The sequence below is a fragment of the Anas platyrhynchos genome, chromosome 33 (genome assembly GCF_047663525.1).
Source record: "Anas platyrhynchos isolate ZD024472 breed Pekin duck chromosome 33, IASCAAS_PekinDuck_T2T, whole genome shotgun sequence".
NCBI lineage: Eukaryota > Metazoa > Chordata > Aves > Anseriformes > Anatidae > Anas > Anas platyrhynchos.
The window spans coordinates 4,167,738-4,191,630 of NC_092618.1; the positions used below are offsets into that span (position 1 = coordinate 4,167,738).

The following is a 23,893-nucleotide window of genomic DNA, read 5'->3' on the forward strand; positions in this document are numbered from 1 at the left end:
CGCCCTTCTCGACCTGGGCTGCATCTCCACCACTCTGCCCAAAGGCATGGCCAATGCCCTCTGGGACACCAGGGCCATCTCTTACCACGGGTGTGCTGCACAGGTCTTCTTTTTTGTCTTCTTGGTTGGAGCAGAGTATTCCCTCCTCACCGTCATGGCCTACGACCGCTACGTTGCCATCTGCAAGCCCCTGCACTACGGGAGCCTCCTGGGCAGCAGAGCTTGTGCCCAGATGGCAGCAGCTGCCTGGGGCAGTGGCTTTCTCAGTGCTGTCCTGCACACAGCCAATACATTTTCCCTGTCCCTCTGCCTTGGAAACGCAGTGGCCCAGTTCTTCTGTGAGATCCCCCAGATCCTCAAGCTCTCCTGCTCAGATGCCTACCTCAGGGAAGTTGCTGTACTCTTATTTACTCTTTCTTTAATCTTTGCTTGTTTTGTTTTCATTATGTTGTCCTATATACGGATTTTCAGGGCTGTGCTGAGGATTCCCTCTGAGAAGGACCAGCACAAAGCCTTTTCCACGTGCCTCCCTCATCTGGTTGTGGTCTCTCTGACTGTCAGCACTGGCATGTTTGCCTACCTGAAGCCCCCCTCCATCTCCTCTCCATCCCTGGACCTGTTGGTGGCCGCTCTATTCTCGGTGGTGGCTCCAGCAGTGAACCCCTTCATCTACAGCATGAGGAACAAGGACCTCAAGAATGCCTTGTGGAAACTGATGACTTGATTTGCTTCGGAAACAATAATTTCACAGTCTGTTTCTGCAGATTACTCAGAATATCACTTACACAGAACAACCTATATTCCCTTTTTTGTTGTTTTTGTGTGTGTGAGTGTGTATTTTTAGTACTGGTATTACTTAGTTTTGTGTTTTGTTTTGTTTTTTTTTTCTTTTTTTTTTTTTCAGGTTAGGTTGCCCAATAAAATGTCATTTTTGTCCCACTCCCAATTCTGTACGTGTGTTTAGTGTATGTACTGAGTCTCTGTCCATGTGGAATTACGGTCTCTGTGAACTTTTAACGAAATAAAACAGCCTACACTGCCTTCTTTGTCTGATGTCCTTCCTCTGAGACCTGGTCTGGCTCTGCTGGGGCAGTGCCCATTTGCAGAGGAAAAGAGTCCCATTCCAGCAGCACAGCCAGGGAGCACCAGCGCTTGGGGCATGCCAAGCTGCTCTCTTGCCTCTGCCGCCCTCTCCTGCTGGTGGGGCCAGGCCCGGCTGCTCCTGGAGCTTGGTGCCAGTGCTGTTGTGGGGCTGTGCTGGGACTGCTGGCAGGTTAATGTTTCTTGCAGAGGGAATTAGCATCTGCCAGCAGAGTCCAGGGTATTGGCCGGAGCAGCATGAGCCCATAAAACAGGTGGAGCCCGCAGAGCATGAGCCTGTGCAAGGTGAATTTAGCAGAGCTCAAGTGCTCAAGCTGCTGCCAACAGGCAGAGGAGAGCTCTGCAGCCCCAGGACACGCAGTAGCCCCAGCAAAGGAGGCTGGTGACTGATTCCTTGCAGCCTTGGGCAATGACAGTGACCCCATGAGCTGGGTCTGCCTCCCAGCCTGCCCAGCATGGCCCTGCAGAGTGTCCCCGTGCCCTGGGCACCACAGCCCCCTTGCTCTGCAGAGCAGCACCGCCAGCTCGGGCTGGGGCAGGGGCTGGGAGGGCGCTTCCCAGAGTGTCTTCTAGGCCAGCTTCAGGCACACAACATCTGCATGTCAGAGTGATCTTTGCTGTGTGCAAGGAGCTGAGAGACCAACAACAGTCATGGGGCTGGAACATTGCCTGCAAGGTCCCACCTGCCCTAGCACCTCCCAGAACTGGCACGGAACTGGTTCACATGCATCAGAGGGTCTGGGAGCCCAGCAGCAGTGCCATGGGCTTGAAGGATCACAATCAGATCACTTCTACCTGGGCAGGTCCTAGGCCAAAAAGGGGGTGTTTTGTAGGTATGATATTATGAGGCGGTGGTGCCTCAGAAATTCTAAGTCCAGCAGGAAGTGAATGGCTGTTAAATGGCCTTTGAGGTGGCTTCTTGGAGAAATAGCTGGCAGCTCATCCCTTGACTCCCGGCTGGGATCTATGCCATTAGGCTCATATCTGCAAAAGTACCTGAAAGGCAAGCAGAAGGCACTTGCTGTGCCTGTAGTTTGTGAGATCCGCTCTTTCCGAGTACCTGGTAGGCCCCATAAAGGAAGAGGTCTTGGATAGGGCTTGTCATGTCAGAGGTGTCAGCTTTTGCCTGAAGTCATCCTTCAGGACTGCTTTCAGTTTTCAACACAGAGGGGGCCACTGCCTCCAAGATGCCTGGGGTAAACTGAACCATGCACGAGGGCCTGGAAAAAGTCACCCTGGCTGCATAGGAGCCATTCTATATCCAAAAGCTGGAGGCAGGAAACAAATTTTTAGCGTGGTACGGAGCTGCAGGGCACATTGTGCAGGGTGTTCCTGCAGCCTTTATGTTCTTTTCCATCCTGGCTTCGGTGCTGCGTCTGTCTTAAGAAAGGAGTAGCCAACAGAGGTAAGACAGACACTGTGAGATCATGAAAGCCATCAGAAAACTACCCCTAAGAAGATGACTGATATGGGGAGGTCAGAAGAAGCCTGGCCAGGAGAAATGTGAGATTTGGGAGAGAGTAGAGGCCAGCAGGAATCAATGATTTCTGGGAGGCTAGAAGGTTCAGGCAATGTTGATTCTGCTGTAGCACTGACTTAAAAGAGTCATGTAAAGACCTTGTCCTATTTTAACCAGCAACATTAATCCTTAAACCTAAATGCTACTGTACACACTGTCAGGAATCCACTACTCTAATGCCTGACCTCAACGCATCCCTTGAAGCCAAAATTCATCACATAGCCCCTTCCCCTTGTTTTTACTCTCTTAATCACTCTGATCCCTGACCTTAACACTAGCATTAAAATGCTCTTTTTAACCCTAGGAAACTGCCTGAGAGACCTAAACAAAACCCTAAACCACAAAGCTTGTCCATACCCTAAACACAGACCTGATACCCACATAAGAATACCAAAACATTCCCATTCAAACTTTGCTTAATCTTTAACCCAGTAAGGTGGGCCCTAGTCCCTAGTCATATACATGAACACCTAACACCCAAAACCCCTGTTCCTGTGCATTAACCTCCTCACCTTCAGCCCCTCTACTAAGCCTTAACTTTAGGCCCGTCATCCCTTGGGACAGGGCAGGAACCATGAGGTTGCTCTGCAGTCATGGCACTCAAAGCTGAATGTGAGGGGCCATGGATCTCATCAGATTGTGGGCCACAAGGAGGAGACAGGGGAGAATGCTCTGATGAGCTCAGCTCTGCCTCAGGAAGTCCTGCACCAGCAGGAGCAATGTGACTGTGGCAGTGACGGTAAGGTCACTTCTGTCCCTGCAGAAGATAGGGCAGCAGCAGGAACATGTCACAGAAAGGGACTGAGAGGTCACTTCTGTCTGTAGGTGGCAGGTCACCCTTGACTTAGAGCTGGGATCGGTACTTTTCGGCTGACATCTGCCAGTGGCCCTGGTAGGCCAGCAAAAGGCACCTGGCTGGCATGCTGACTGTGGGATCCCCTCTGCCTACATACCCAGGAGGACCCATGCAGAAAGAAGGCCCACATATGGGTTGTCCTGTCCCTTCTGCTTGAGTCCATGACTGGACAGCAGCAGGCCCATGGCTTGGAAGATGCTGGTGCGGTGACTTCTGTCTGGTTGGCTGACAGGCCGCAAGGAGCCTGATGGATTGGGATGCCTACTTTAGGAGGGGGTTCCACCCTGATGGAGCTTTCTTTTGTAGTAGAAAAGAGTAGGAGAGAAAAAACTGCCACAAAGTGCACTTTGGAATGTTGGTGCTGGCCACGAGGAGGAAGAACTGTCCCTCAGAGTGTTGTGCTGCGTTGCCAGAGGTCACCCAAAGAGCGTCTGTGATCAGAGCATGGCTTTGTGTGAGAAGGAGCAGCTGGGGAGGGTTGATGAGACACTGGTGAAATGATGGAAATGCTGGGATGAGAGCAAGGTGGTGAACAGAGACGGGTGTCTACAGTCCTCAAAGAAATAGGTGAAAGTCATCAAAGTCAACAAAGTGCTCTGCCGGGCACTGCCCAGCCCAGCCCGGCCCCTGCCCACCTCTCCCCACCACCCTGCCCTCTCTCCAGCCCAGCCCAGCCCAGCAGCCCAGGCTGGGCTGGCCCCAGGGCAATGCCCTCCACAGGCTGCTGCAGGGCTCTGGGCACGGCCACCCCAGCCCCAGCCCCTCACAAGGCACCGCAGCTGCTGGGACAAAGTGTGGTGGTTTTACTCAGGTGGGCAGCCGAGCTCCACCACAACCGCTCTCTCACTGCCCCTCTCCTCAAAGAGGAAGGGGGAGAAAATACAACACAGAGAACTCGAGGTTTGAGATGAGAAAGGTTTAATTAAATGGAAAGGGAATGGGGAGGAAAAAAAAAAAAAAAAACGAAACAAAAGAAACAATCAGTCCGCGCGGGAGCACGGAGAGAGGGAAAAAAAAATTATTCTCTACTTCCCATCAACGAGCGGTGTTCAGCCACGTCCTGGGAAGCAGGGCCTGAGGGTCCGAGCCACGGCTGCGCTCGCGTCAGGCAGCACCCTGGGGTGTCACCAAGTGACGTCACAATGGGTGCCCACCCAGCCCAGGCGCGTGTCACAGTGGCACCCATTGTGACGTCACTTGGTGACACCCCAGGGCTCCGCCTTATAAGAGCGCAGCCGTGGCTCGGACCCTCAGTGTCGGTGCACGGCAGTGACGGACAGGGCAGGAGCACAGGGCCTTCGAGGAGTCCCCGAGCATAGCCCACGTCCCACAATGCCGCAACCGCCCGCCCGGAGGAGATGCCGGTTTCTCCTTGTGAGCTCTCCCACTCCAAAGGCTGCTTCTGAAGGGGATGAGGAGGGAGGCATGCCCCCCAGGCAGCCCAGGCTGGCCTGGCAGGAGACCTGGTCTTCTAGGGGCAGCAACCGGCCAGCAGAGGACAGCTTGCTGGCAGAGGACAGCACCCCAGTCGAGGCCTTTTTCCTGGAAGAGGACAGCAGCCTGGCAGAGGCCATTTTGCTGGCAGAGGCCATTGCTCAGGCAGCGGGCAGCAGCCAGGTAGAGGAGAGCCAGGACGACGTACAGTGGCTGGATCCCAGTGAGTCAGGGTCTTCGGGATGGGGTGGGGAGGGTTGGGGACACAGAGACCCCTGCCTGACTCCAGGACTCCTTCCCTGGGTAAAGCGGCGCTTGGGCTGACGGGGCCGAGCTTCCTCCGCAGCACCACAGAATGCCAGGACGCTTTGGGCTGGGGGGGACCTCGGCGATCACGATGCTTCCCCCCAGCCCAGGCTGCCCAAAGCCCACCCAGCCTGGCCGTGGGCAGTGCCAGGGAGGGGGCACCGCAGCCTGCGCCAAGGCCTCACTGCCCTGGGCGTGAAGGAGAGAAATCCCTGCCTGTCCGAAAGAAACCTGCCCTCTTTGAGGTTAAGGCCGTCACCCCTTGTCCTGTCGCTGCAGTCCATGATGAAGATCCCCCCCCAGCTTTCCTGGAGGCCCCTTTGGGCACGGGGAGGCCGCAGCGAGGTCCCCCCGCAGCCTTCTCCAGGCTCCACAAGCCCAGCTCCCTCAGCCTCTCTTCCCAGCGGAGCTGCTGCAGCCTCTGGGCATCCCCGCGGCCTCCCCACGGCCTTCTGGGGCTGGGGCCCTTCCTCTCCTCACCCCTGCATTCAGCCCCTCTCTGCAGCACTCTTTGCTTTCCTCCTTTCCAGGTAAGGCATGGAAACTGTGCAGAGACAAGGCCGTGGAATTCATCAGGGCGTATGTCAGAGGCACAGAAAAGGTAATGGCAGCCGCTTGCATCACAGCTGTGCTCCTGGCGCTGCCCTCCAGGGGTCCCACACAGCCCCAGACCCCTCAAGGCTTTGGTCCTGCTGGCCGTGGGTGTCCCCCTAATGCTCTGTTGGTGTCTTTGTGGCTGCCAGGACGACGAGGAGCAGAAGATGCTGTTCCTCAGCAAAATCTGCGATCTGTGCAGATGTGTCACAGAGAGGGGTGTGCCAATGAACTTGCATGACTTCTGCAGCAAACATAAGCTGGTGGAGAACATCATGGTGAGAGGATGCGCAGCGGGTTGGGGAAGGGGCAAGGCCCCCCGGCACCAGCCCCCTGGGAGGCGAGGGCTGGGGCAGCGCTGGCTCTGCTGCTGCTGGGTGCCGGCGGCTCCAAGGTCTCATCCTGCTTGTGCTCTGCAGGCGCTGCTGGAAAAGGAGCCCATGGACAGCTTGCGCACAGCATTCCGGCAGAAGGCCATGGAGACTGTCGCCCTCCTCAGGTGCGTGCCCAGCCCCTGGTGGCAATGTCCTGGTGGCCCTGAAGCTGGCAGGGAGGCTGCCCGTCCCTCCCAGGGATGCCTGGCCAAGGTCCGTGTCCTCCTTCATAAGCCTCGAGGCACTGCGTCCAACAGGCTCCTCTCTCTCTCTCCTTCAGCAACACCATACCGACAGCACTGCGTGGCAAAAAGAAGAGACTCCTGCTTGTGTGCTGCAAGAGCATCTTCTTTCTGCCTCCCGTGTCAGATGTGCCAGAGACAGGAGTGCTCTACACCGAGGTATGTGCTGGGTGAGGTACCGGCACCCCCAGTCCTGCTGAGCTGCTGCCTTGCTTCCCCGTGCTGACACAACCAGAGACCAGTGCAGGGCCGGGGCCCAGATTTGCTTTCCCAGCCTCACCCCTTCCCCTTCCCCGACCTGATCTTGTGCTGCAGGAGGTCTGCACACAGCAGCTTTTTAGCCCCAAAGCCACCCCTGAACTCCCGAGGGGCTCAGAGCCAGCTCCTGGGGGTGAGGAGGGCCACAGAAATAATTCGATGCTCTTCTGTCCTCCCTGCAGACTATGAAAGCCATGGACACCATGCTGGCGGCCTTCGTACGCAACTTCCCCATCGCCAGTTTCAGCACAGAGTTGGAGAATATGTTGAAGGTTTGGCATTTGCAAAGAATTTCCAAAGAATCCTCTCAGGTCTCATTTGCAGACCACTGTCAACCCAGCAACTTCTCTCCTCGCAGGCGCTGCTGCACTTTGCCCACTCCAAAAACCCAGCTGTGCGTGAGAGAGCTGTGAGGATGATTGAGAGGCTGGGTGATTTCATCCTCTTGTATTTTGAGGCCGAGGTAAGGCACAAGGAACCCTCCACCCTTTCCTGCATCCCAGAGCATCCTGCCACTCAGGGGTGCCTGTGAGGCAAGCCTCGATGCACGTGAGTGCCTCAGAACCGTGAATCGAGGGTCTTCGTCCCTTCTTCGCCCCTGCTCTTCCCTTCCCAGGCTGTGCTCTCTCAGGGGCCGGCTCTGCCTCCACTAAGCCCTTTGTCTCTCCTCCCTTCCTCACCCAGATCACAGATGACTATGAAAACTATAGCGATGATGAGCCCACAGAGCCCTACATCCCCATCCTGGGACAGCTGCTGGGCATCCTCTTCATTTTCACCAGTGACAAAGATTCCATCAGATTCACAGCTTTAGAAACTCTTTCTCACATATACAAAATCATCAGAAAAGGAAGAGGTAAGAAGGTGTGGTGGGCAGCGTCCGTCTGCACACAAACATCTACTGATTTGTCTACTTGTTTTCCCCGAGTTTAGTGGGGACTGTTAGTGTTAGGTTAGAGGTTGGACTCGATGATCTTGAGGTCTCTTCCAACCTAGAAATTCTGTGATTCTGTGAGTATTGTGAAGGATTGTTTTTGTGCTTGGTGGAGGCTGCTCACGGAATTCTGCCAGGTTCCCTGGCCTCCTCTGCTCCTCACAGCAGCTTCCCGCAGCATTCTGGCTATCGTTTTCCGCAGAAGCTAGACGCTCACCTGCCGTCCAGGAGCAGTTCTCTGCTGCTGTCCTTCCCAACCCTCCCCAGATCACCTACCACGCTGTTTTGTGGTGTCCCCCAGTCTAAGCCATCAATCGATGAGCACTTCCCAAACCGCATCTTCCCCGAGGAGTGAACAGCAGAGCCAGCCGTGCATCACCAGGGATGGTGACGCCCTCCAGAATGCTCCCTGACTGTTTGCTCCCTGCCGTCTTAAAGGCAGGTGTCAGGGGGCTTCCTGCACATCCTGACCCCGAGCAGAAGGGGGTCTGTGACACGCTGCTACCCCCACGGCACCCAACGCCATTGCTTCTCCTCCTTCTGCATCATCCCTGAGGTCCCTCTTGCTCCCAGCACTCCTCACCTTGTGCTTTACATCCCTGCCCACCACTCTCCTTGCCGTGGGTCTGAGCCTCCCTCCTCAGCCATTCCTAGTGAAAGTGCTTTTCACCATTTGGCAAGCTTGTTGGCAAAGATGCTCTTCCCTACTGACTCTTCGCTGTTTCCCCCTGTTTAGAATGCATATTGAGAGCGGACATGGTAAATTATGCAGTGAGACACAAGAAATTGGAGTATGCAAAACTTCCATTTTCTATAACATCAACTCCGTGTGAAATTGCCAAGGTAATGAGCTCTGGCCTTGCTGGGGATCTTGTCCGCAGCATCAGCAGGCATCTCGTGTGAGCAAAGGGGTCCAGAACCGGTGGGGCTGGCACGGCCTCACTCGCCCTGCTGAGAGGGTTCCTCTTGTCCCCAGGCTGGGGCTATGCGAAGGCTGCTCCCCTGTGTCCCGGCAGCAGCTCCAGCCCTCCTGGCCACCAGCAAGCCCTGGTTACCTGCAGGGCCAGCACTCTGGCCCCATATGCCCCATCCTCACCCCTTCCCCCGAGGGCCCTCTCTCCAGAGCCGCTCTTGCTGCTCAGCTAAGCAGCACCCTTGGGACACTCAGTGAGGCATGTCTTCGCTCCTCCTTCTTCCCACAGCGGTTTGGAGGACATCTCTTCCCTGATGAGAGGCTGGACATCATCCTCACAGCCCTGGAAGCTTTACAAGACTCCAGCATCCATGACAAGCAGGGGGCCTGCAGCGTGCTGGACACAGCCTTGGAGGACCCTGACTACTGGCTGACAGATGTAAGTGGCCTGTGGCCATGGCCCTGCCCTTGAGCTCTTCCAGGCATGGTTCCTCTCTCCTTCCCTGCCTCCCTCCCTGCCTCCCTCGCACATCGGGGTCTCTTGGGCTCCAGAAGCCACCTGAAGCCAGCAGAGAGCAATGGAAGGGGTCAAAGTTTGAGTGGCAGCTGTGGCAATGGCTGCGGTCTGCTGGCAACACCATTCCCACTTTGTCCCCCAAGGTGCCAACAATCATGGAGCGCATCAGGAGAAACCTGGGCAGCATCCACACGGCATCGGCGCGGCAGTGCCTGGACTCCCTGCTTCTCAAGCTGACCAACATGATGTCCAGGGAAGAAGTTGAGAACCTGCTGCAGTTCTCTCCACCACGTGACAGGTCCTGGCCTTAACATCCTTGAGGGCTTGTTCCGCGTCGGGAGATGCACCTGGAGACTCTCTGCTTGCCACACCAATGGCAAAGAGCAGGACATCCCCAAGGAGCACAGCCCTCCTTCCCACCAATGTGTTCCAGCCCTACTGGGCCAGCCAGGGCTGCAGCAGCCCAGCTGTCCAAGGCAGCCCAGAGTCCCCCTGCCCCCAGGGAACACCAGCTCAGCCCCCTCCTGCCTGCCCAGGCTGGGCCCTCAGTGCTCCCCAAGTCACAGGGGCTGCAGGACAGCCTGGGTCCTCTGGGGCTGGCCCAGTTTGTGGCCCTGCGGCTGAGGCAGCCTCACTGACAGAGTATTCTGGGCTTGCAGCACTGACCTGGCCATGTGGGAGGTGATCCTGGCCATGCCGAGGACCTTGGAGAATGTTTTAAACATCGTGTTGCAAGGCATCCCGCTGTGCCAGTGGTGCAAGGAAGTCACCGAAGACACGTGCATCCGTCGCTTGGCTGTGAGTTCCCAGATGAAACCTTGCTCCCAGCAGGGCTACGTGTGCCCCTTCAGGCACACAGGCACAGCCCTGTGCCCATCTACCCCCAAACTGCCAGCTCCCGCAGGACGTACGGACACATGGTCCCTGGGGCCGGCAAGCCCCCGTAGCTCCCCGCGCCTGGTGCCTCTTTGGTGCCAGCTGGCGCTGCCCCATCCCTGCCCAAAGGTGGGAGAAGAGGCTGCAGGGAGCCCTGCAGGCCCTGCCAGGCTCTCACTGCTCTTTCTTGCAGATGCTGGCCCAGAATTACACTTATGAGTTTGGTAACCCAGTGCACCTCCTGAGCTACCTGTGGCACCCAAGACCAGAGATGCGCTTTTTGGTTCTGAAAGGGCTCTGCACCGTGTCAGAGAGCCCTAAGAAGGTGAGCGGGCCATCGTCAAGCAAAGCCATGTTGGCAGCCTGGGGCTTTGCTCTTCTGCCCTCCCGTCCCTCCCCGCTGCCAGGAAGCAAGGCAGGAGGCTGGTGCTCAGGAACCAGAGCCCTTTGCCCAGGGTGGTCTCTCACTGCCTCACGGAAGGGAAATGGTGTCTTTCCTACAGGCAAGGGAAATTCAGGTCGTGCTGTCAGACATTGTGGAGGCTCTGCAGGACACCAACACAGACGTGGTGCTGAAGGCCCTGCTTGTGCTGAGAAACGTGATGGCTCATGTGGAGAGGTGGAAGTACGGTGGCCCGCCTCCGCAGCTGGCTGAGAAGCTCCTGCCATTCTTTGACCACGTAAGTGTGCTGCGGGAGCCCGAGCCCTCAGCTGGGCCCCCTGTAACGAGGGCTGCCCTTCAGCCCGGCCCTGTGGGCAGCACTCAGGCAGGGCCTTCCCAGTCTCCTCGTCAGCCCAGGCGCTGGGGAGCTCTGCTTGGGCATGGCTGGTGCGGCTGGTGGCGAAAGTGGGGTGGCTGGCGGGCAGCCTGCGATGGCAACCGATTGCGTTGCCCTTCACGGGCACCAGGCCTTGCAGCTGCCCCTGAGCAGCTCCTCTGGGAAGGATCCAGCGCTGAAGCATCTCACAGTGCTGGGAGCTCCCTTCACATCAGCCACGCTAATGCTGAAATTCCTCCTGTCCTCCTCCCTGCCAGGCGTCCAGCCAGGTGCAGGAGCACTCCATCTGCCTCTTCCAAGCCGTGGTGGAGGCTGTGCTGCGGCAAAGGAAGAAGGAAATGAAGAGGACGGTGCACAGGAGCCTTCTCCCACTCTACTTTCACATGAGAGACCAGAGTGAGAGCATAGCAAAGGTACAGATCTCAGAGCTGAGCAGTTATGTGGGCAAGGGTGTGCTGATGCCACAGGGTTGCTCTGGGGGATCACAGAATTTCTAGGTTGGAAGAGACCTCAAGTTCATCGAGTCCAGCCTCTGATCTCTTGCTGTGGTCTCTGGGATCTCTCTTATTGTGAGCTGCCTCCGATGGTGGCTGTCCCGTGGCCTTGCCTTGGCCACTGAACCCAGTGCACGCTGCCCCCCACCACAGCCTCCCATAACGCGCTGGGAAAGGCTCGCAGCCCTGCCAAGAGGAGGGGACAGAGGGTCTCCTTCCCAAGGCTGTGGTGCCATCTCCCAACCTCTGCTGCTCCGCAGGCCTCTGGGGAAGCTCTCGCCGTGGCTGCAAAGTTTCTGCGACGCAAGGAGCTCAAGCGCTTCGTCCAGACAAAACAGACATGGAGGATTGGAGAGTGCTTGGTAAGGATCCATCTTGGTTTGCTCCAGCTGGGCAAACGCGCCCGGCCAGAGCCCGCTGCCTGCAGCCGCATCCTCGCTCCCTTCCTGCCAGCACAGAGCCCCAGGGGGCTCTTCTGCAGGCCCCTCTGACCTCCCTGCCCCCAGGATGCTGGAGGAGACCCTGGAGAGGGTGTGCAAGCCCCGTGACCCTGCGTTCTCTCTCTCTCCAGCTGCAGCAGGACAGAGGCAGAGTAGAAGAATACCTGCAGCAGAGCCAGCCCTACCTGAAGGCTACTCAGACCAACTTGCGACTTGAGGCCGTCAGATTCATTGGTGAGCCCAGCCCCTGGGTCCCTCTTGGGGCAGCCTTTGGCAGCCCCAGGCACTGCCCTGGCAGTGAGGCACAGCCCTGTTGCCCCCAGAGCCCCCCGACTGGGCCCTTGCTCCAGGGTGCAGGAGGGGGCACAGCCTGGCTGGCCAGGCCAGGGGCTGCGCTGCTGGGAGCGTGCTGGGGAGCGGGGCTCTGATGGGGTCTCTGTGTCTAGGTCTTGCTGCGCGCTACTGCGAGGACCAGAGCGAGGAGAAGCTGGATGAAATCCTCAGAGGTGAGTGAGGGCAGTGGGGGGTGTGCTAGGGCTGGGGGGACAGCGGCAGAGGCCCCCGTGCCTTGCCCTGCTCCAGGGAAATGCTTCGGGGCGGAGGAGCAATGCAGCCATAGGAACGAGGGAGAGGAGACGGGGTAGCCTGTGGTGTCAGGGAATGGCCTCCCAGCCTGGAGCTGGGCAGTGCCGCTGAAAGGGTTGAGTGTCCCTGAGGAAGAGTCAGGGGAAAGGGCAGTAAGGCTGACAGAAGGTGGGAGCCTGTTGTAGAGCACGCAACCAGGACGAAGAGGGAGATGAGACAGCCTACAAGCAGCTAGGAGCAGGGTCACGATCGCTAGCCCTTGCTCTCATGGGGAAGCACAATAGCAAGAGGAAAGAGTCCAGGAGATTCCTGGAGTGTGTGAATCCTCCCAAGGGATGGAGGCAGGTGGTGAGGGAACCAGCTTGTGAAGGTGCCCCACTTGACCTGTGGTGCGCAGGTGGGGAAGGACTGGTGGCTGCATTTGGGACATTGCTGAGCAGCAGCTTTCAATGGATTCCTTTGTCCCTCCTGCTCCTCCTGGCCTGGGGAAGAGTCGAGTGGGGCTGGCATGCTCTGCAGGGGATGCCTGGGGATCTCTGCAAGGAGTGGGTTTTCATCTCTGCTCTTCTTTCTTTTGCAGTCCTCCAGCCTTCAGAGAACGACCCGGAACCCATGGTCTGTTCCCTGGCATTTCAAACCATCCTGATCCTGATGTCAAGGCATAAGGCAATGTCAGGACGGAGATTTCCACTGCCGTGTTGCCGCTAGCCCCGCAGCAGTCCTCAAAAGAGCAATATATATTTTAATAGAACTAGGTTGTTGTCTCGTTATTCCAGCAGCTCCTTCACAGTGACTCGGTGCCATGACGCTGAGCTAACTTGGAGGCCACCAAGGACCCTGAGAAGTTCCCTCTGTTCCCCTGAGAAGGCAACTTCCTTGTGAGGGGAACAGAGGGCCCTATTTGTTAGCCTGACCCTACCCGTAGGGAAGTCTGCTGCCTCCCTGGGGCTAGGGTCATGGACGTTGCCAGAAAGCTTCCCAACCTGGTTTTCCCCTCTGATTACTATCGTCTTTTGATAGTCCAGGCCGGCAGTGATACTACTGAAGATAGAAGCCTGAAGACTATCAAGCGGGACTTTAGGGGACTGGGACGGGTAGTGGATGGAGTGGGAGTTCAGGTGGTGTTTTTGTCCACCCCTACAGTGGCAGGGAGGGGTACAGAGAGGACTCACGACTCACTGGGATCCAGCAACTGCAACTCCTTCTTGCTGTCCTCTGTCAAACCTCTGTTCTCTACCACTAAGCTGTCCTCTGCTGGTCTCCTGTCCTCTGCCAGGCTGCTGTCCTCTACCGGGCTGCTGCCCTTTGACAGCAAGCTGTCCTCTGCTGGGCTTCTGTCCTCTGCCGGCAAAATGTCCTCTACCGGGGTGCTGTCCTCTGCCAGCAAGCTGTCCTCTGCTGGCCGGTTGCTGCCCTCAGAAGACCAGGTCTCCTGCCAGGCCAGCCTGGGCTGCCTGGGGGGCATGCCTCCCTCCTCATCAGATTCAGAAGGAGCCTCTGGAGTGGGAGAGTTCTCAAATAGAAAACGGAGGCTCCTTCGGGCAGGCGTGGGCTATGCTCGGGGACTCCTCGAAGGCCCAGTGCTCCTGCCCTGTCCGTCACTGCCGTGCACCGACGCTGAGGGTCCGAGCCACAGCTGCAGTCATATAAGGCGGACCCCTGGGGTGTCACCAAGGGAGGTCACCAAGGGTCCCATGTGACACGTGCCTGGGCTGGATGGGCCCCACCGGGCGCTGTAAGTTCGTGGGCGACACCAAGCTGGGCAAGGGGATCTGGACAGGCTGGATCAACGGGCCGCATCCAGCTGCGTGGCATTCAAGGCCAAATGCTGGGTTCCACACTTGGAATCATACAATATCCTGAGTTGGAAGGGGGCAGACCTGAAGGGATGAAAGACACGGTCTCCCGATGCCTCTTGAGCAGAAGGCCTTTATTGCCATTTTTCTCTGCTACATATACTTTCCCCGTAACCACATGCGCTGTCCACGCGCCCGAATCAGTCATACAATTCATTAGAGACCCTCAGCCACGCGCCTCAAGCCAGCCAGCAATTGACCACTGCGCAAAGCTCATCTTTAATGCTGTAGCCAAGTTAATTTATCTCCACCTTGTTCAAGTTTTTGTTACTAATGCCTAGTAAAAAAAGGGGCTTTAGGGCTTTGGGGCGACTACTTAAAGGATCAGGGGCACAGGTTGTGTTTGCCTCTGTCCTTCCGATAGGGGGGATCGATGCTGACTGTTGCAGGAAGCACGGCCGAAAGCACGACAGACACCAGTAGAGTCAGATCATGCTCCATTTTATTGCCCGAATAGCCTAACTTTTATAGAGAACTTAACAGGGGTGGACAGTGTTTCACACAAGGTTATTGGTCAAAAGCACTCAGACAAACAACTGCAAGAAAACAACCCCACTTGCAAGAAAACAACCTCCTTGTGATTAGCAGTCACATAGACCTTGTCCTTGAAGCCAGCTACTGGTAACAATATTTTTCTGAGTTCCTCAATTGGGCGATGTGGGAACACTGTCATGGGAACTTCTCATAGTTGCCCTGGTAGCTTGGTTTGCTCAGCTACAGCAAGCCATGGGATTTTTGCTGTTTCAAGAAATCCCTCAACAGCTGACAAGCAGACTCATCACATTAACACGTAGCTTCGGGACTGGTGCAACTGGTAGAACTTTGGGCTTGCTGATCATGGGAGGGTCTATGTGACACTGGCCTGCTACCACCAGATGAGATGCGCCTCCCTGTAGTGGTTTTACCTGGCAAGGTTTTGGTAGCACGGGGCCATAGGAGTGGCTTTTGTGAGAAGGATCTGGAAGCTGCCCCATGTTTGCTAAGGGCCCCTCTGCTGACCAGAGCTGAGCCAATAAGTCACAGAATCACAGAATTTCTAGGTTGGAAGAGACCTCAAGATCATCGAGTCCAACCTCTGACCTAACGCCAACAGTCCCCACTAAACCATATCCCTAAGCTCTACATCTAAACGTCTTTTAAAGACTTCCAGGGATGGTGACTCCACCACTTCCCTGGGCAGCCTGTTCCAGTGCCTAACAACCCTTTCGGTAAAGAAGTTCTTCCTAAGATCCAACCTAAAACTCCCCTGGCGCAACTTTAGCCCATTCCTCCTCATCCTGTCATCAGGCACGTGGGAGAACAGGCCAACCCCCACCTCGCTACAGCCTCCTTTAAGGTATCTGTAAAGAGTGATAAGGTCGCCCCTGAGCCTCCTCTTCTCCAGGCTGAACAAGCCCAGCTCCCTCAGCCGCTCCTCATAGGACTTGCTCTCCAGGCCCCTCACCAGCTTCGTCGCCCTTCTCTGGACCTGCTCAAGCACCTCCATGTCCTTCTTGTAGCGAGGGACCCAAAACTGAACACAGTACTCGAGGTGCGGCCTCACCAGAGCCGAGTACAGCCCCCCGTAGCCACCCATAGCCCCCCGTAGCCCCCCATAGCACCCTAGAGCCCCCTATAGCCCCCCTAGCCCCATATAGCCCCCTGTAGCCCCCCGCAGCCCCCTATAGCCCCCCACAGCCCCCCGCCGCCCCCCCCCACCCCCCCCAATTCTCCCCCCACCCCCCCTTATCCCGCTCCTCACGTTCCGGTCCACGATGTCCCGGCCCTGGCTGGCCAAGCTGCTGCCGTAGGCGGCGGCCAGGCTGGACACGGGCTCGGCCAGGAAGGCGGCGGCGGGGGGGGGCAGGCGGGATGCGGAGGACGCCGGGGGGGCCGCCGGGGGGGCCCCGTAGGCCCGGGCCGGGCCGTGGGGGGGGGGGGCGGCCCCGCCGCTGGTGTCGTCGAAGAGCGGCCGCGGCTCCGCCATCCGCGGAGGGGCCGGGCCCGGGCCGCGGCGCTTGGGGGCTGCGGGGAGAGGAGAGGGGGGGTCAGGGGGGGCCGGGGGGAGTCGGGGGAGGGGGGGGGCGCCGGGGAGTCCGCACCGAGCCCCGCCGCCGCTCCCGGGGGCTCCATGGCGCTTCCGCTTCCGGTCACGTGAGGAGCGCGGGAGGAAGCTGTTGGCGGAGCGGCGGGGCGGGGCCGGAAGTGGCGGTTGCCATGGGGACGGGCGCGCGGGGCCGTGACGTCAGCAAGGGTGTGATGTCAGCAAGGCCACCGTGCCACCAAGGTGATGACGTCACCAAGGCCACCACGTCACCAAAGCCATGATGGCAACCAAAGCCATGACGTCACCAAGGCCACCATGTCCCCAGGGCCACCACGTCCCCATAGCCCCCATGGCCCCATAGCCCCCACGGCCCCATATCCACCATGTCCCCAGCGCCATCTTATCCCCAAGGCCACCACGTCCCCAAGGCCGCACGGTGGCCGTGGTGGCCCTAGGGCTGTCCCTGAGGTGTCGTGGCCATTTCCTGGCCACGGCGGCCATCTTGTCCCCAAGGCCACCACGTCCCCAGGGCTACCACTTCCCCAAGACCACCATGTCCCCAGATCCACCACATCCCTGTTGCCACCACATCTCCGTGGCCACCACATCCCCAAGGCCACACGGTGGCCGTGGTGGCCCTAGGGCTGTCCCTGAGGTGTTGTGGCCATTTCCTGGCCACAGCGGCCATCTTGTCCCCAAGGCCACCATGTCCCCATGGCCACCACATCCCCATGGCCACCATGTCTCCGTGGCCACCATGTCCCCAGGATGACCATGTCCCCATATCCACCATGTCCCCATGGCCACCACGTCCCCAAGGCCACACGGTGGCCCAGGGGGGGCTGCTGCTGCTGGGCACCCTGGGGCTCTGGGTGCTGGAGGGGGGGGCGCGGACCCTCGGGACCCCCCCCGGGACCCTCAACGCCTCCGGGACCCCGCGGTGGGACCTGGCCTCCGCCTTCTTCTTCTCCACCACCCTGCTCACCACTGTGGGTAAGGAGCCCCCCCGCCCCCAAATCGGGACCCCCCCTCCGAATTGGGACCCTCCTAAAGAACCCCATGGGCACCAGGACCCCCCCAAGGGCATTGAGACCCCCGGGACCCCCATGAACCCCAGGACCCCCATGAGCACCAATTCCCCCAGGACGCCTCTGAGCACCAGGCCCCCCCGGGACCCCCCCAAGAACACCGGGACCCCCATGAACACCAGGACCCCCGTGGGCACCAGGACCCTCCATGGCCCCCCATAGGCACCGAGCCCCCTGAGAACCTCAGGACCCCCATGGGTTTTGGGACCCCCTTTAGCACTGGGACCCCCAGGCCCCCCCCCAGCCCCACCAGGACCCCCCCAGCCCACAGAGCCCCCCAGTTCGCCCAGGACCCCCATCACCACCAAGCCCCCAACCTCCCCCCACCACCCCCAGGGGTCCCCCCTCCCCTTTCACTTACCGGGGGGGGTCCCCCCCCTAAATTTCCCCCCCCCCCCCAGGCTACGGCCCCGTGGCCCCCCTGTCCCCGGGGGGCAAAGCCTTCTGCTTGGCCTACGCGGCGCTGGGCGTCCCCTTCACGGTGTTGACGTTGGCGGTGGTGGCCCGGTGGCTTTCGGTGCCGGTCACCCGGTGGCCCCGGCGCTACCTGAGGACGCGGTGGGGTTGGAGCCCCCGGGGGGCCGCCGGGCTCCATTTGGGGCTGCTGGCGGGGGCGGTGGCGGGGGGCTTCGTGCTGCTGCCTGCCGCCGCCCTGTGGGCCCTGGGGGGCTCCGGGAGCTTCTTGGACGCCGTCTTCTTCTGCGGCATGGCCGTCACCACCGTGGGGCTGGGGGACGCGGCGGGGGCACCGGAGGGGCAGCCCCCGCGCCACCTCTACCGGGTGGCCTTGGCCGGTGAGCGGGGGCGGGGGGTTAGGGGGGGGTGTTGGGGTGGGGGGCGTTGGGGTTTGGGGATCTGGGGTTGGGGTTATGTGGGGGTTGGGGCTATGTGGTTGGGGTCTTCTTGGTGGGGGGGGTCTTCATTGGGGTGGGGTCTTTATGGTGGTGGGGTCTTCATGGTTGGGGTCTTCATGGTTGGTGTCTCCATGGTTGGGGTTTAGGTGGTTGGGGTCCTCATGGTTGGGGTCTTCATGGTGGTTGGATCTTCGTGGTTGGGGGTCTTCATGGTTGGGTTCTCCATGGTGGTTGGGGTCTTCATGGTTGGGGTCTTTATGGTTGGGGTCTTCATGGTTGGGGTCTTCATGGTTGGGGTCTCCATGGTTGGGGTTTAGATGGTTGGGGTCTTCATGGTTGGGGTCTTTATGGTTGGGGTCTTCATGGTTGGGGTCTTCATGGTTGGGGTCTCCATGGTTGGGGTTTAGATGGTTGGGGTCTTCATGGTTGGGATCTTCGTGGTTGGGGTCTTCGTGGTTGGGGTCTCCATTGGGGTGGTGTCTTTATGGTGGTTGGGTCTCCATGGTTGGGGTCTCCATGGTGGTTGGGTCTCCACTGGGGCGCGGTCTCCATTGGGGTGGGGCCTTCATGGTTGGGGTCTTCGTGGTTGGGGTCTTCGTGGTTGGGGGACTTCATGGTTGGGGTCTCTATGGTGGTTGGGTTCTCCATGGTTGGGGTCTCCGTGGTTGGGGTCTCCATTGGGGTGGGGTCTTTCTGGTGGTGTCTTTATGGTGGTTGGGGTCTTCATGGTTGGGGTCTCCATGGTGGTTGGGTCTCCATTGGGGTGGGGTCTTCATGGTGGCGGGGTCTTCATGGATGGGGTCACCATGGCGGATTGGGTCTTCATTGGGGGGGGGTCTCCATGGGGATCTCTCCATGGGGTGGGGGTCTCCACGGGGGGGTGGGGGTCTCTGACCGCTGTGTCCCCCCCCCCCAGCCTACCTGCTGCTGGGGGTGACGGCGGCGCTGCTGCTGCTGGCGGCCTTCCAGCAGCTGCTGGAGCTGCACGGGGTCAGCGCCGCGCTGCGCCCCCCCCCGGACCCCCCCGAGGAGGACGGGGGGCTGCTGGACGAGGGGGGGCAATAAACGGGGGGCTCGAAGCGCGACGGGCTCGCTGTGGTCACTGGGGGGGGTTGGGGGTCCCAGATGCATGGGGGGGGGGGTCCCAGACACATGGGGGGGGTCCCAGACACATGGGGGGGGTCCCAGGTCCAATAGGGGGGTTCCCGGTCCCATTGGGGGGTCACAGACCCATGGGGGGGGGGTCACAGCACCATTGGGGTGGGGATCCTGATCCCATTGGGGGGGGTCCCCAAACCCATGGAGGGGTCCCAGACACATGGGGGGCTCCCAGTCCCATTGGGGGGGGCAGACACATTGAGGGGGGGAGCAGATACATGGGGGGGGTCCCAGTCCCACTGGGGGGGGTCCCAAACCCATAGAGGGGTCCCAGTCCCAAGTAGAGGGGTCCAGACTCATGAGGGGGGGGTCCCATTTGGGGTCCCAGTCCCTGTGACACCACAGCCCCCCCCCCACCCGACCCTATTAGGATGAAAGAACTCCCCCCCCCCCAGCTCATTTTATAGAAAACCTTTATTCTGTAAAAATTGGGGGGGAAGTGAGGGGGGGCTCACATGGACGGGGGGGGAGGGAGCGGGGGGCCGGGCACCCCCATGGGCACCCCCAGGAGCCCCCCCCCCACCTCACCCCACAGCGGGCGGGGGGGGGATGCCGGACGGTGCCCCCCAGTGTCTCTCCATCCCCCCCCCCCCCCAGCTCCGATATATACAGACAATAAATACAGGGCCCCCCCCCCCGGGATGGGGAGGGGGGGGCTCAGGCCGGGGGGCGCGCGGGGACGCAGCGGGGGGGTCCCTGCGCCGGGACAGAGCCGGGGGGGCAGAGGCAGCGGAAGGAGCCGGGGGTGTTGAGGCAGCGCCCCCCCCGGCACAGGGCGGCCTCCGAGCACTCGTCGAGGTCTGCGGGGAAAAGGGGGGGGTCAGGGGGGGTCGGGGAGGGGGATTAAGGGGGGTTGGGGGGGATTTGGGGTGGGATTGGGGTGGGATTGGGGGGTTTTGGGGGGATTGGGGGAGATTGGGGGGGGAATGGGGTGGGATTTGGGGTGGGATTGGGGGGGGTTGGGGGGGATTGGGGTGGGATTGGGATTGGGGGGGATTGGGGTGGGATTGAGGGGGATTGGGATGGGATTGGGATGGGATTGGGGTGGGATTGGGGTGGGGTGGAATTGGGATTGTGTGGGTTTTGGGGTGGGATTGAGGGGGATGGGGATGGGATTGGGGTGGGATTTGGGGGGGATTGGGATTGTGGGGGATTGGGATGGGATTGGGGTGGGATTGGGATTGGGGGGGATTGGGGTGGGATTGAGGGGGATTGGGATGGGATTGGGATGGGATTGGGGTGGGATTGGGGTGGGGTGGAATTGGGATTGTGTGGGTTTTGGGGTGGGATTGAGGGGGATGGGGATGGGATTGGGGTGGGATTTGGGGGGGATTGGGATTGTGGGGGATTGGGATGGGATTGGGGTGGGATTGGGATTGGGGGGGATTTGGGGGGGGATTGGGGTAGGATTGGGGAGGATTTGGGGGGGATTTGAGGGGGGATTGGGGTGGGATTGGGGTTGGATTGGGATTGGGTAGGATTTGGGGTGGGATTGGGGTTGGGATTGGATTTGGGGTTAGACTGGGGTGGGGAGGGGTTGCGGATGGGATTGAGGTGAGATTTGGGATGGGATTGGGGTGGGATTAGGATGGGTTTGTGTTGGGATGGGAAGGGATTTGGGGTGGGACTGAGATTGGTTGGGATTTGGGGCGGGATTGGGATTTAGTTGGGATTTGGGGTGGGATTGGGATTGGATTTGGGGTCGGACTGGGGTGGGAAGGGGTTGCAGATGGGATTGGGGGGGGTGGGGATGGGATTGGGGTGGGATTGGGATTGGGGGTATGGAATGGGCATGGGATCGGGATTTGGGGTAGGATTGGGGTAGGATTGGGGTAGGATTTGGGGTTGGATTAGGGTGGGATTGGGGGTTGGATTAAAGTGGGATTGGGGATGGGATGGGGTGGGATTTGGGCTGGGACTGGGGTTTGGGATGGGATGGGATTGGGATGGGAACAGGCTGGGATTATGCCGGGATCAGGCCGGAATCAGGCCGGAATCAGGCCGGGATTAGGCCAGGATTAGGCTGGGATCAGGCCGGGATCAGGCCGGGATTAGGCCTGGATTATGCCAGATTAGGCCGGGACTAGGCCGGGATTATGAAGGAATTAGGACGGGATCAGGCCGGGATTATTCCGGGATCAGGCCGGGATTAGGCCGGATTAGGCCGGGATTATGCCGGGACTAGGCCGGATTATGCCGGGACTAGGCCGGATTAGGCCGGATTAGGCCGGGATTATGCCGGGATTATGCCGGGATCAGGCCGGGATTATCACAGAATCACAGAATCACAGAATTTCTAGGTTGGAAGAGACCTCAAGATCATCGAGTCCAACCTCTAACCTAACTCTAACAGTCCCCACTAAACCATATCCCTAAGCTCTACATCTAAACGTCTTTTGAAGACTTCCAGGGATGGTGACTCCACCACCTCCCTGGGCAGCCTGTTCCAATGCCTCACAACCCTTTCAGTAAAGAAATTCTTCCTAACATCCAACCTAAAACTCCCCTGGCATAACTTTAGCCCATTCCCCCTCGTTCTGTCACCAGGCACATGGGAGAACAGGCCAACCCCCACCTCTCTACAGCCTCCTTTAATGTACTTATACAGAGCAATAAGGTCACCCCTGAGCCTCCTCTTCTCTAGGCTGAACAAGCCCAGCTCCTTCAGCCGCTCCTCATAGGACTTGCTCTCCAGGCCCCTCACCAGCTTCGTCGCCCTTCTTTGGACCCGCTCAAGCACCTCGATGTCCTTCTTGTAGCGAGGGGCCCAAAACTGAACACAGTACTCGAGGTGCGGCCTCACCAGAGCCGAGTACAGGGGGACGATCACCTCCCTAGCCCTGCTGGTCACACTGGTTCTGATACAAGCCAGGATGCCATTGGCCTTCTTGGCCTCCTGAGCACACTGCTGGCTCATATTCAGCCGACTGTCCACCATCACTCCCAGGTCCTTCTCTGCCTGGCAGCTCTCCAACCATTCCTCTCCCAGCCTGTAGCTCTGCTTGAGGTTATTGCGCCCCAGGTGCAGGACCCGGCACTTGGCCTTGTTGAACTTCATACAGTTGACCTCAGCCCATCGGTGCAGCCTATCCAGATCCTCCTGCAGAGCCTTCCTACCCTCGAGCAGATCGACACACGCACCTAGCTTGGTGTCATCTGCAAACTTACTGAGGGTGCACTCAATGCCGTCATCCAGATCATTGATGAAGATGTTAAAGAGGACCGGCCCCAGCACCGAGCCCTGGGGGACGCCACTAGTGACTGGCCTCCAACTGGACTTGGCTCCATTCACCAAAACTCTTTGGGCCCGGCTATCCAGCCAGTTTCTCACCCAACGAAGCGTGCGCCAGTCCAAGCCAAGAGCAGCCAGTTTCTTGAGGAGAATGCTGTGGGAGACGGTGTCAAAAGCCTTGCTGAAGTCAAGGTAGACCACATCCACAGCCTTTCCCTCATCCACCCAGCGCGTCACTTTGTCGTAGAAGGAGATCAGGTTCGTCAAGCAGGACCTGCCTTCCATAAACCCATGCTGGCTGGGCCTGATCGCCTGCTTGCCCTGCAAGTGCCGCATGATGACTCCCAAGAGGATCTGCTCCATGAGCTTCCCTGGTACTGAGGTCAAACTGACCGGCCTGTAGTTCCCCGGGTCTGCCCTCCGGCCCTTCTTGTAGATGGGCGTCACATTTGCTAGTCGCCAGTCAGCTGGGACCTCCCCCGATAGCCAGGACTGCTGATAAATGATGGATAGGGGCTTGGCCAGCTCCTCTGCCAGTTCTCTCAGTACCCTTGGGTGGATCCCATCCGGCCCCATCGATTTGTGGACATCCAAGTGCCGTAGCAGGTCACCAACCAGTTCTTCGTGGATGGTGAGGGCCACATCCTGCTCCCCGTCCCCTTCCACCAGTTCTGGGTACTGGGTATCCAGAGAGCAACCGGTATTGCCGCTAAAGACTGAGGCAAAGAAGGCATTAAGCACCTCCGCCTTTTCCTCATCTCTTGTAACTAAGTTTCCCCCCGCATCCAGTAAAGGATGGAGATTCTCCCTAGTCCTCCTTTTTGTGTTGATGTATTTATAAAAGCGTTTTTTGTTATCTTTAACAGCAGTAGCCAGATTGAGCTCCAGATGAGCTTTGGCCTTCCTAATCTTGTCCCTGCACAGCCTCGCTACATCCTTATAGTCCTCCTTAGTGGCCTGCCCAATTTTCCAAAGAGTATAAACCCTCTTTTTCCTCCTAAGCTCAAGCCACAATTCTCTGTTGAGCCAGGCTGGTCTTCTTCCCCGCTGGCTCATCTTTGGGCACATGGGGACAGACCGCTCCTGCGCCATTAGGATTTGCCTCTTAAAGAGCACCCAGCCTTCCTGGACCCCTCTGCCCTTCAGAACCGCCTCCCATGGGACTCCACCAACTAGTGTCCTGAGCAGCCCAAAGTCAGCCCTCCGAAAGTCCAATACAGTGGTTTTACTGGTTCCCTTCCTGGCCTCGCCAAGAATAGTGAACTCCACCATTTCGTGGTCACTCTGCCCAAGACTGTTCCCGACAATCACATCCTCCACCAGACCTTCTCTGTTTGTGAAGAGAAGGTCTAGCAGGGCACCACCCCTGGTAGGTTCACTAATCAGCTGCGTCAGGAAGCTATCTTCCACTTTCTCCAGAAACCTCCTAGACTGCTTCCTCTGGGCTGTGTTGTGCT

The 23,893-nt window shown here is 58.8% G+C and overlaps 3 protein-coding genes across 3 annotated transcripts in view; 1 reads left to right on the forward strand and 2 right to left on the reverse strand.

The window, feature by feature from the left end:
* The window catches only part of LOC113840577 (latent-transforming growth factor beta-binding protein 4-like), a 154,434-nt gene extending 138,152 nt beyond the window's left edge, over positions 1–16,282 (reverse strand). Inside the window, 2 exon segments of the mRNA XM_072029861.1 lie at positions 15,820–16,082; positions 16,160–16,282. Of these exon segments, the coding sequence (XP_071885962.1) occupies positions 15,820–16,082; positions 16,160–16,190 (294 nt within the window). The 5' untranslated portion in view covers positions 16,191–16,282.
* A 553-nt stretch (positions 16,283–16,835) lies between these two features.
* On the forward strand, positions 16,836–19,128 carry LOC140000109 (potassium channel subfamily K member 6-like). The gene is made up of 3 exons (XM_072029841.1): positions 16,836–17,097; positions 17,594–17,986; positions 18,963–19,128. Exons 1-3 carry the CDS (start codon positions 16,836–16,838, stop codon positions 19,109–19,111), a joined length of 804 nt encoding a protein of 267 aa, XP_071885942.1. The 3' UTR covers positions 19,112–19,128.
* A 472-nt stretch (positions 19,129–19,600) lies between these two features.
* Positions 19,601–23,893, reverse strand: part of LOC113840937 (latent-transforming growth factor beta-binding protein 4-like) — a 187,013-nt gene continuing 182,720 nt past the window's right edge. The window contains exon 25 of the mRNA XM_072029963.1: positions 19,601–20,004. Within this exon, the coding sequence (XP_071886064.1) occupies positions 19,862–20,004 (143 nt within the window). The 3' untranslated portion in view covers positions 19,601–19,861. The remainder of the gene's footprint in view (positions 20,005–23,893) is intronic.

Bases quoted from the DNA above. Each gene is read 5' to 3' on its own strand.
- LOC140000109 (XM_072029841.1), top strand. From the start codon at position 16,836: ATGGCCACCATGTCTCCGTGGCCACCATGTCCCCAGGATGACCATGTC. The intron at 17,098-17,593 runs GTAAGGAGCCCC...CCCCCCCCCCAG, and splicing joins CACCCTGCTCACCACTGTGG to GCTACGGCCCCGTGGCCCCC. The intron at 17,987-18,962 runs GTGAGCGGGGGC...CCCCCCCCCCAG, and splicing joins CTACCGGGTGGCCTTGGCCG to CCTACCTGCTGCTGGGGGTG.